At 40.7% G+C, this 12,551-nt stretch overlaps 1 protein-coding gene across 1 annotated transcript in view; it reads left to right on the top strand.

The window, feature by feature from the left end:
• Positions 1–12,551, top strand: part of LOC103925502 (ubiquitin carboxyl-terminal hydrolase 4-like) — a 48,057-nt gene that overhangs the window by 13,997 nt on the left and 21,509 nt on the right. Inside the window, exons 7-9 of the mRNA XM_009334233.1 lie at positions 6,340–6,457; positions 9,244–9,417; positions 11,268–11,426. Of these exons, the coding sequence (XP_009332508.1) occupies positions 6,340–6,457; positions 9,244–9,417; positions 11,268–11,426 (451 nt within the window). The remainder of the gene's footprint in view (positions 1–6,339; positions 6,458–9,243; positions 9,418–11,267; positions 11,427–12,551) is intronic.

The following is a 12,551-nucleotide window of genomic DNA, read 5'->3' as shown; positions in this document are numbered from 1 at the left end:
CTGAAGAACCTGCGTCCTCCTGGCTGTATCTAGTGTCAGCAGTAACTGCGAATGCTCTGTGCTGAGGTGTGGTTTGGAAGAGTTTTGAGTAATTCCAAGTTTTAATCCTATCTCAGGCAAACGTTTTGCTCCAATACTCTGTTTCTCAGCTGGAGGAAATACTGTTTAGCCAAGACCACGGGGAACTTCATATTTGGAGATCTTTCTTTGGGCTGCATTGCTTTAATAGTAAAAGCTTATGAGAAAGTTTGTCTGTATTTAGAGTTTTGATGGCATAAGCCAAATGAGATGTAGAGCTGTCTGCTGTCAGTAGAGGAATGGTGAGCGTCTGCATTGCTGCCTGTGTGCCAAAAGAGGCCTTGGAAAGCTGGGAGTTCATGTCATTCACTACTTGCAGAATATGTGTGTGCAAGGTGACTGGGCGGCGGGTAGGTTCCCTGTCGTGAGGATTTTTCCCCACCATTTGCTGCTTGTCAGGGGCACTGGCTCCTGCCAGGGGAAACCACTTTTCCACATGTTTGGCAGCCTTCCGCGTGTTTCCCCAGCCATCAAGCTGGCTGACATTTTACAGAAAAAATGCTCTTAAACTCCACAGCGGTCCCTGGGTGGTATATTCGGAGTATGCCTGGCCACTGCTGTTTTGTTAGTTTGCTGCTCCCTAAGGAACAAAATACTTGTTGTAGTTTGAAACTGCTTTTACTACTACACAAGGTTTCAGAAGAGGGAATGGATTATACTTATTCTAGGAATTTCAGAGTTGGAGGCATACTTTGTTTGTGAAGGGAGATTGTATCAATGACTCTGTGGAACTTAGTCCTCTTTAATTGTTACTTACAAGAGTCCCAAAATAAAATCCTGAGCTAGCAGAGTTCCAGCTCAGTCCTAGCACACGCTTTTTTTTATCCTGGGTATCATTTTCTTAGCACAAATGAACAAGAAATTGTGTCAGATCTATAAAAATAGCACCTTTTCCATCAGGTACTGCATTTGAAAACAGGACTGAAGTTGTATTTAGCATGTGCCTGGTAGCTGTCAGCCTCCCTTTGCAATATGCAGCAGGAAAATACCTTTTGGTTCTTTGGTTGCTGCTAGAATTTTCTTGCTGTTTCCTCTTCCCGCTCTTCTGTTTACTGATGGCACTGTGTACTTAGTGGACTTCCCCTGCTGCCACCTGGTACTCTTCTCAGTAAAAATGTTGAGTTGTTGCTTAGTTCACCCATCTTGTAACACGTGGCTTTTCTCAACTACTCTGTCTTGCATCGGGTTGAACAGATGCCTAAATCAACATTCAGGGATACTACATGCCAGAAACAATTGCACAATTTTAAGACCTGGGTGGTTGATATGTACTTTGTAGGTGCATAATACCATAATTAAATGCCCTTTCATATTTAAAACTGATCTCCTTTACCCAGTTCCTTGTGTGCTGATGATTTCAGAGGACTCCTTCAGCAACCGGGCTAAATATTTTGTGGGCAGATCTTTATTACATGACTTTCAAGTGCTTGAGTTTGCAGCAGATGCCATGCTTTCAGAGTAGCATTGAGTATGTAAGTTAAGTTAAGGAGGCTTTTGCATGTAAGAACTTTCTAAATGAAAATCCATTATGGCCTTTGCTTTGCCAATTAAATATAAGTTCTGGCTTTTCCTGCTTTGGCAAAACCTTTTGTCACAATGCTTTTAATGTTGGGTTTTGGGTTTTGGTTTTTTTTATATTGGTAGTTTAAAGGAGGAGGACTAATTCTACTGTATGCTCTGAAGGTAGCCTCAACTGAATTGAAATATTTTTCCTATCTCTGTCTTCAAACCCCTTGAAAGCCTTTTACAATATTTTTCAAGCTGTTCAGCTTAGCAGTTTTTCTACTTATCAACCATATGGCCTCACAGTTTCTGTACTAGATTAATCTAACTTTGTCTTCTTTATGCTGCTGGTCTCCAGATTTCTCCTTACTTGCCATTTGTGTGGGTTTTTGAAACGTTGCATGGCAAGACGTGAAATGGCTGTCTTTAATTGGCAGATGGGGGGCAGCATGCATCAGTATTGTGAAGCCTGAAGTTGTGTATGTGGGTATGAAGAACACGAGCCCGAAATACATGCTGGGCTCTGGGAATGTGATTCCAGTCCTGGTTCAGTCTCCTGAATGTGAGCTGCTGTAGCAGCCTTGAGGCAAAAACAAACAAACAAGTAACCTCAGTGGTTCAGTAGGGAAATGCTGAGTGTGCATCAGAAGACTTTTTTGATAACTGGCACACTGATAAAACTGCATGTGGAATGATCATGTCCCGTGAGGTTGTCAACAAATTTGAAAAGTAGACTAATGAGAGGTTTCAGAAGGAGCCAAGTGAATTGTTGAAGAATTAGCAAATAATTTTAGTGCTAGAAGACTTAGAATTTAAAGTATCATGTCAGTGAGAAATTTAAAAGTTGATTTTAACACTGAAAAGCTTCTGTGGGATATGAGAAATGGAAATTGAAGAAGGAACTCTATAGGCAGCAGATGGAGATGAGCACAAACCAATGTCCAGATGAAGCCAGATACTTGTGCTGCAAATGAAATGCAAGTTTCTTCTGACTGTAAGGGTTCTTGATCATGGGAACAGTTTATCTGTGGTCTGCTGGATTGGCTGTTGCTGGCCACTGTGAAACCATGATGGTAGATTTTTCTAGAAGAGGTATTTTAGCTCAGACAGGAGTTATCTTGAGAGACTCAAATTGTGCTTAAGCAGGAGGACTGATTCCGCAGTCATACCATGCAGTCTCATCCTCAAACCTGTGAAATTATTTTTTCAAATCCCTGAACTGTTGCATGGTTAGATTAAGCCTTTCTTTGCTATAGTTTACTCCTGTATAGATTTTGTTGATGAAATGTAACTGAATGTGTTTATCCCTGTCAGAAATGTTGCTGTGGTGATCAAAGGGAAGCTGCAGGAGCTTGGCACCTTCTGGTCCAGTGTCTGTTGTGCCTGCAAAGAGCAAACTGAGAGTAGATTCAGTGGTAACCCACTGAGGGGCCCAGAACATTTTGGAAGGTTCTAAGTCACGAACTTCAAAGAAGAAAAAGTTTATCTCTTACTTCAGAGCAAGGTGTTGGGACCTCTGTTTCCAAGGGAGCAGAAGTCACATACTGTGAGACAGAGCAGTGGAGGGGGCAGGTGGCTTTGACTGGTCCAAGTCTGCATGTTCCACAGAAACCCTTTTTGGGGCATTGGGGGTAAATGCTTGGCATCCAGGACTTTGATTGTCACCTCTGTGTGCAAATGAAGCAGTCTCCTCGAGAGCCTACAGTATTGTGGGGTCATTAACAGTAGCTTCCTGGGCTTAAAATGGGAAGCTTTCAGAAAAAAACATTTTTCTTACCTGCTATCTGTGCCTTTCACCTGGAATCATAGTTACCTTTGTGGCCATCTTGTGAAATGAGAGGGAGCAGCTGTGCTTAGTAAATCCTCAGTCTTTCTTCAGTTATTACAGATAGATAGTAACTTGTAAAATATAAGTGCTTAGAATTTTTATCTTCCCAAGTGCATTGATTTCTATTTCTGCTCCCCCCTCCCCCCGGAAAACTGTTGGCCTCTCTTCCGTTGTTTTAATTCTTACATGATCCTTCCCAATTTTCTAACAGGAATTCACTCAAGATCCTCGATGACTTTGTAGGTAGATGTTTCCCCACTCTGTGACTTGTCTCTTATCTTTGCTTTCTGATCCATTTTTTATCTTACCCTACAGTTCTTAGATTTTTTTTGTGTGCATAGGATACTGTTGAAGTACTTCTTGGAACTCTTCAGTTGCCATCTGACTTTTGATTATGCACTGCCTCTATGCTTCTATTGGAAATTTTGAAATCCCTTAAGAGGTCGTCCTACTTTTCTTTTCTCCTTGTTAGATTTTCTTCATATTATTTTCTGAGCATCTTATTCTGTTCTCTCAGTGGGGTCAAACATGTCAAGCAGAGATGCCACATTTTCAAGTCTAGCATTTTCTGGATTGCCCTTCTTTGCTTCTAGATAATTCACTTCTACTTCAAACTTTTAAAAATGTGTTCTTAATGTTCTTTGTCTTTTACAGGCTGTTGTTAGCTTAATTATCTTATTCTTGACCCTTGAAACTCCCACATGTGGAGCATGAGTCTGATAATTGTTGTTTTAGTCTAGACCCTCTAGTTCTCTCATTGATCTTATCTTTGTGTCCAGGTAGTCTTGAGAAGTTCCACCTCCAACATGTAATGACTAGGAGGTTGTGTATTGTCCCAGAAATGATTGTCTTAGTTATTTCGGTAGATCATTCTTGCTAGTATACTTTTTGGTTGTACTGGCTGGTGGTTTGGTTTTTTTTAGCATGCTTCAGGTTTAGACTGCGTTTGGGGTTTGCGTTTTCATCTGGAAGCTCCTGTCGTAACTTGTTTCCTTTGTATTTATTCTGCTGCTATTATATTTCCAAACCGGTAAGGCTGTCCAGCTGTTCTGCCTCCTCTTGGCCATTATGGCTTGTTCTTTGTCTTTTAGTTTTCGCTCCACAGAGGTTTGCCAAGACTGTTTTCTTAGTAGCATCTGAGCTATGAATATGCATTTTTGGTTTGTATCATTTGAGAATCAGGGCCACGTTAAAAGAGATACAAGAACAAGCTAAAGCTTGAGGGCACCATCCTCTGATGTTGGTGTCCTGCACCTCTTTGCATTCAGTGTTGCGTGTTTATTCGGGCAAGGATGGAGAGAATAGACAATTTCCTAGTTAGCTCTTGCTATAGAGAAATTAGTTAGTATCAAAATAGTTTCTTTAAGCTTATTTATGTAGTACTATCTTGTGGGTTTTGCTTTCTTTATGGAGCCAAAGCTATTTATGACAGATCACTGTTGAATTTTAGTGCCTTGTTGGTCTTTTGTAACATTGTGTTCTGGTTCTTTTCTGGACCAGGAGAGTAGTAGTGTGGAATAGCCTGGGATTCACAACCAGATGGACTTGAGGCTTATGAACTGCTTCCATCCATTTCAATATCTCCATTCTCAAAATGCTGAGGATTACTATGTGCACCGCATGTACATAGCAGTGTGTCTTGCCTCCAAGCAACACAGTTGTATCAATTACGCTCAGTAACAAACTGTTTTGTGCACACCCTGCTTATCTTCTTACTAATTAATGTTCTGTTTGAGTGGGTGATCTGGGTTTCAAGTAGGGAAGGACTGACTTTGTCACTTTTAATGTGGGGCAAGTGTTTTGTGGTCTTAGGATTGGGATTTTTTTGCTTGCTTGTTTCAAGGTGATTTACTCATAAACTTAAAGCTTGCTTCCCTGTCACTCATGCCATCCGAATTGCCTACTTATTGCAGTCTGGGACCCAGATTTTGCTTTAAGCAAGAATTGTTACTCCTGCTTCTGATACTTCTGTCTGAGGTTTCTGTTCCGGACAAGTGTTTGGAAGTGTGATCACACAGATCAAAACAATAAATTCTGTGTGTGGGAACTAACTGTGATTGTGGCAAGTCCTTGGAGTTTTGCGGGAGGTGGGGCTGGGGATGAAAAAAGTAGTAGCACTGTTTCTACTTCTTTTTCCTTTCTCCCAGATCAAGCACTGCAACTAGCAGAAACTTTACTACCTCTTCAAAATCATCAGCAAGTTCTTATTCCTCAGTGTCTGCCACTTCTGTCATTACTAACGGTGATAGCAGTAACTCCTATGGACTGAACAGCTCCCACCTGGGAGGAATGTTCTTTTTGTTTCTTAGTCCTTCATGTGAATGAATACTCCTGTGCATCCTTGCCTGTATAGAAAAGGAGTGTGATGGTGCCCTATGAGGAGTTCTGCTACTCTTGTGTACCTGTTTATCCAACTTAGCTTTTGAAACCACTATGTTCTGCTATTCCTTGCTCACTTGCAAAAGTAGCATATGTTCCAGAGCTTACTAACTGCTAGGGCATTGCCTGATTTTGAGGGGATTGGGGGTATGAGGGAAGGGATTATATTCTTTTCTCCATCTGCCAGTGTGGTAGAAGCCTTTCCAGGTAGAGATCATAATTTTCTTACTAGCTCTTACAGTATGTCATATAGACTCTCACAGACTCTTGCTGCATTAGGATAGCGTGCTGTGTACTTGTAGACAGAGGAAATTAATGTGTTATGAACCATAAACTAATAATAGACTGTGTAACAATTAATGTTTCCAAAGTTAGCACATATACTTCACATTCCTGGTATTCAATATTAGCCACTATGAAGCAGCAGAAACATGTAGGCTGGTTAAACAATTTCATTAAACAGTTTTTTGATTCGTATTTGATGTGACTCTCAAACAGGATTGAGAATCAGTAAACTCATTGTGGAGTTCACTGTGTTGTCTTTCTTCCAGAGGCTCTGGATTTGTCTGTAACTCTTACAACTGCAGGGACAGTGCTTCCCTGTCACAACCTGGACTCTGTGGACTCAGCAACCTTGGAAATACCTGCTTCATGAATTCTGCATTACAGGTAAGAATTGGAAAGAGCCCTATTTAGAATTAAATAAAAGAGCTGTCTCGCAGAGATTGTGGATTAAAATCTGTGGAAAAAAAACCATGTTTTAATGTGATTCAATGAGGAGACTGCACCTGGAATGAAAAAACAAACAAACAAAAAAACCCCAACCAAACCAAAGAAATCAGTTCATATTTAGTTTGGCTTACGCGTAGCACGTTAGTACTATGAAACATAGTACAGCATGAAGGACTGGATCTGAAATACAAGGCTTCTGAAAAGGCTGTGGGGGAAGTCGTACTAAACAGATGCCTAACTGTAACGTAAGGTCCTAATGCTGTGCTCTGGCAAAAATGGGCTGACATGGAGGACGTTTTAACTTGTGCGTGCAGCATAAGCGACGTGAGCAGGCCACTGCACACAGCTCTGGGGTCTGTGTTCAAAGACTCTGGAAAAATTAAGAGTGTGAAAAGCCATGGGAAGGGTTCGGGGTGATTGTGTGGGGTGGTAAGTTTGTAATGGTTATGCAAAGCTAATAATTATTAGCATACTTATTTAACAATCTCTTAGGTTTATTTGGTTCATTTAAAAAAATGCAGAAACTTGTTAGGGATAGTTGTTTTCTAAGGAATTCAAACAAAATATGAGCCAACTTATATCAACTTTGATTTAAGCAATGGGCAAACTTCTAGTGTGGCACAAGTGCTATGTAATGACTTCAATCTCTGTGGTAGCTTTGAAAGCTAGAACAGGTCTCAAAATAACTACAATGTATTATGCGTGTCGTATTCAGGATACCACAGTAAACTTGGACTGCCTCACTTTTTTGTTCGACAGGACTTTCTTTGCAGTTGTATCATGGTAACCTGAAACCACATTGTTTTCTTGAACTTTATAGCTAAGAGACAACGTTTTTAATTAATTGAATATCAAAGTAACTTAATCCAAACACATTTCAATCTTAATTTTGCATCCAAACTAGTCATGTTAAGGACCAATTGCTTGCTTTCTTGTATTTTGCATTAGTTGAGGGGATAAAAGACATCAGTCTTTCCTGATGGCAGGTGGATCTGAGGCAGATTTCTGCCTCAGTTTTTGGAAATTCTTGGAATTTTGTCAGCAACAGTCTCCCAATGAGAGATTGGTGTCAAATGATAGCAGTCTGTAAGCACTTTAATGTCATTTGCCTGGAGAAAGGCGCAAACACCTGGGCGTTGGAACTGGAAAAATCTGATAGGCAATAAATTCCACAAGATACGCATCAAGGCAGTGAAAGTGGGGTTGGCTAAAGGGCAGGACTACAGTTTCCTGACTCTCTCCAGATTGCCATGTATAACTCTGCTAGGAGATCTGTGTGCCTACACCTAGTTGGTGAAGCACTGTACAGGCATCTGCTACGGGTCCTGAAATTTCAGGCTTTCAGAAAAAGGCCAGTTTAATATGTTATTGATATTACAGTGCCTTGATGTCCTAGTAGTTTTGATCATAATCTCAGACTTGGCTCTCTTTTTGTTCACATATCCAAGTCTTGCCTTACTTATCTGAGTGTCACTTCTTGCTATAAGCTTTGAGTCTTTTATTGAATTAGGGAAACTACTTCCTGTGCTAGTTTTACTTGTGTCCTGAGGTTTACAGTGATTCCCCAGGATGTATTAAATCATTACCATGATACACTGATAATAAGTATATAAATAGGAGAGTAGATACGGAGTGGTATCCTTCCTGCCTTTAAACTTTGCTGACTTTTTGATGGGTTTTTTTTTAATGGCATGTGGTTCTTTGTAGGACAAACTATAGCTTGTGCTTCATCCACAAGGACCTTTCTTACTCTCACTATTGCTTATATTAGGATTTCAAGCTTAGAGAGTGGATATGGGACGTAGACTTGAGAACACTCAGGTGACATCTCTAAAGACCTTCCTGACCTGTTCTGTGCAGATTTCTATGTAATACGTCAGTAAGGTAGCCTACCCTACCACCTCAGTGACATGTGGAAAAACAGACCAATGTACATTAATTATAGGATTTGGTGAGTATTGGTAGGAGTGTGATTGTAAACTTTACTCTTCTGGCACTTGTGGACTTAGTTTTGTGTCACACTTCAGCATTACACCAAAAGACTATGCAAATTGACGTGTCAGTGGAAGTTACAGAACAAATTAACAAAATGTGGAGGGACATAATACCAAGAGCAGATATCTTCCTTCCAAAAGTCTGTGGTTTTTTTTTTTGTTTTTGTTTTGTTTTTTTTTTTTTTTCCCCAGAAGATTGCTTGTTCTTTGCTTTGCTGAACTATTAAATACAGTAACTTTAAATGAATGTTTAAAATTACGCTGCACCAAAGAAACGGAAGGTGACAAATGATATCAGTCTTAAAGAAATTTCTGAAGGACAACCAAGGAGCTGCAGACCAGTGAGCCTTACGCCTTAAGCTAGATAAACCAGTGGAAACTGCTCGAGGGGGGAGGCTTACACTTGTGGGCAAATACATTGTACAGGAGAGAGGTCAGTGTGGCATCTGCAAAAAGAAACCACGTTTCAGAAATGAGCTGTTAGTCTTTTGAATGCTTATTTGGTGGTGTTTCTTGTTTATTTCAACCATGCTCTTGAGTTGCAGTAGTTACAGTATCCCACCCTCCCAATAGATTTTTTTTTTTAACTAAATATGTACTCAAATTCAGTCTCACCAGTTTTGTTAATAGCTTAATACATGTTCTGATGTGAAAGCTGGGTTTGTTATTTCATTGTCACACAGATTTATTGTCCTGTGCAGTAAATTCATTTTCTTAATGCTTTTTCAGTGTCTGAGCAATACCCCTCCTCTGACTGACTATTTCCTGGAAGATAAATATGAAGCTGAAATAAATCAGAACAATCCACTGGGGATGAGAGGAGAAATTGCAGAAGCCTATGCAGAGCTCATTAAACAGATTTGGTCTGGGAGGCAGTCTCATGTGGCCCCACGTATGTTTAAAGTAAGTACTCCATGTTCTTGTAGCATAGCTCTTTGACAGAAGAAACGGTAAAAGCTAATATGCCTTCCGCATATTTTGGTGTTATGAAAGCAGTAATGACAGAATTGCTTCAGTGATGTTTCACATTTTATGTAAATGCTTTTCAGGGTGCAGGGAGGAACTTGCCAGCGAGTAGTGTCGTATCCCGGAGTTGGTTACTGCTTTTTAATGTTAAGTGTCTTACTTAGTAAATGACCTTCCAGCCTGAGAGCTGTTTACAGATGCATCAAAATGACCTTTGCTACAAAACTAGGCAAGGTCATGTGAATTTTCACAGCTGTGGACTTTAATCAGTGAGAAAACGTGTGCAAGTTATAAATTTAAAAAATGAAACTATAAAGTGGAGAGCAAAACGCATTCCCTTGTCTATTGGGGATATTTATTGTTATTTATTGGTTTAATGTTTCCAGTGCTTCAGTGTAAAGAGCTGCTTTCAACTGAAATACTGCAGGGTAGCAGTTGTATATGAACCCCTAGAAAAATTGTAACTATGTCTTTTGTTTTAAATATAATGCAAAGACGCCTCAGTGCAGAACAACATAATTAAAGCATCCAAGGAACATGAAGAGTTTGCTTCTGTAGTGCAACCTCAGTATGCTGAGGAAGAATAACATCCCAAATGCATGAAATAAGTAATGACCTAATATTAATGTAAATGTGCATCCTGTTGCTGTTCAAGTTTTGCATGGTACAGTCTTGAAGTTGGGGGTATATGCTTTTGAGACCTGGAGCAGAAGTCTTATGGACTACAGAAATCTGTCCTCTGTAGGGTCATAGGTAGTTCTGAAACAAGATGATGTTGTTCAGTTTCTGTCACTTGGAGTTGCTGGCACATCATCCACCACTATTAAAGTTGTTCTGTAAACCTCTGTTCAGAGGAAATATGTGAATCTGTAGTGGACGTCAATAAAAGTGACTTAATGTGGGCTGTTCTTGTTTAAGACTGGAATAGGAGTTACTCTTTATTTCCTAGTACAATATTACTTGTGATTTTTCTAACAATTGTTGCTGATTTAGTGACAGTGTTGGCTATCTCTGTAATATAAATAGCCCTTCAGTTTAGGCTCCCTTGCAGTTGTCATCTTGAGTGGTTAAAATGTACTAAGCATAATTCTGCAAGTCTGACTGGTTTTGTCTATGAGAAAACTAACAATAGTCACTGGGACTCACCACTCCTTCAGCTAATTGTTGGTTTTCCTGTGGGACCCCTTTCTATTGTTTGTTTAGAAGCAGGAACACTGAATGGCAGTGTTGCGAGACAGCACTTGCGAAATAAGAGGCTGTATTTGGGTGTTTGTTTTAGCTTCATATCACAATTTTTAGAATAGCTAGAGATTACTGTGGCGAGAATTTCAATCTTGGTTTTAAGCCAGTTTTGTTAGTTCGTAAGTATCTTCTGCAAGCATTTTCAGTCTTGCAGTCCACCTGCTTCAAGATGCTACCTTCTAGCAAGTCTGCCTTGTGGGAACTGTAGGTTTCTGAAAGGGAAATTAAAGTACAAAAGGCATCGGGCAGATAGGTTTTGTGTACTGGTTGTTTGCAGGTTCCTAAATTAATATTGATAACTTAAATTTCTAGTGTCACAGCACTAAATGCATTCTTCCCTCTTAACACTAGGGGGGAAAAATAAAAATAGTTGGGAAAATTATTGTGGCACCCTTACGGCGTTAGCATCCAGTTCACTGTGGTCTACTGCTAATATAATGTAGCATGGAGTTGATCTCTGTAAAAGCCAGAGTGAGTGTTTTTATTCCTGTCTCTTACACATAGGTAATACTCACCCCGCTCTGACTCTTGCCTTCGTGTTTCAGACGCAGGTTGGCCGATTTGCTCCTCAGTTTTCAGGATACCAGCAGCAAGATTCCCAGGAGCTCTTGGCTTTTCTTCTAGATGGCTTGCACGAGGATTTGAACAGAGTGAAGAAGAAGCCCTACTTGGAGCTGAAGGATGCCAATGGCAGACTTGATTCGGTATGGTGCCCTTTACTTGAGAGTGGGGCAGGTGGTGTTTCTGAGGGAGTTTAATTGGGTTTTGTGACACTTCCTGGCCTTCCTGCTCACAGGCCGCACAAACATCCTCCCTACAAAGCAGTGCACCTGGGAGGGGAGAACCCTGTTGTGCTTTATGGCCCGCCTGACTCTTCATGACACCTCGTGGCACATAGCTGTTGCTCTGCCTTACAGCAGAATGTCTGTTCTTGTACTGGCATGCAGGAAGATGTGCTTATGGTACAATACTGATGTGGTTCTGTAGTGGAAAGGAAGGGAGTTGATCTTGTGACATAACAGCTACCTAAAAGCAGGCTGTAGTTGCTACTGTAACTTTTGCTCCTGACTACTCAGGCCCACCTTCTTCCTCCAGGTAGATTAAGCAGCAGCTTTTAGCGTCAGTTTGAGGAGAGTGCTTACTGTGCAGGCTATTGTACTTGCATGTGGACTTGGGTGGGACTGGGAGCATTCTTGCGTGGAGGTGCCAGGGGTGCCCCTCAAATAAGGGTCTGAACACGTGCCCTGGACATGGGATTGTAAGCAGCCATTCTGATGTCCCTCTGGTAGACAGCAGAGCGTCAAATGAAATGAGCTTTTAGGTTAGACTTCTCATGTGTGTTCCCTCATGGCCTCTAGACATATGTAACCCATGAGCTAGGTTTAAACCCAGGCTGAATAGGGTGCATGAAAGCACTGGCCAAGGCAAGGAGAGAACCGAGGTTTAAGTGACTTGGTACAACCGTGGATCTTGATGAATTCCCAGTGTTTGGTGAACTACCTGCATCTCCTTAAGAGGCTTGACTTGATTTTCCTCCTTTCTGGTGCTGTGGAAATTGGTACACTGATAGTAAAGCAACTTTACATTTTATTTAATTTAAATTTGAATTTAAACACCCTTGGGCTCCAGTTACCCACTCTACCTAGAAAAAACTAATTCTCTTACGCTGTTTTCCTGACAGAGGCCAGAAAAGTCTCTTCTGCTCATTTCTCTTCCTGCCTTTTCTCTGTCCTCTGTTTCTCAGTCAATACTGATTCGTGAGCACCTTGCAAACACTTTGTTCCTCTGAAGCTGGCAAACACCATGCTCACATTAAAATGAGAGAGATA

The sequence above is a fragment of the Pygoscelis adeliae genome, unplaced genomic scaffold, assembly GCF_000699105.1.
Source record: "Pygoscelis adeliae isolate BGI_AS28 unplaced genomic scaffold, ASM69910v1 Scaffold411, whole genome shotgun sequence".
In the NCBI taxonomy this organism is placed as follows: Eukaryota; Metazoa; Chordata; class Aves; order Sphenisciformes; family Spheniscidae; genus Pygoscelis; species Pygoscelis adeliae.
Note: the sequence above shows the minus strand (reverse complement) of the source record. Positions and strands in the feature narration are given on the sequence as shown.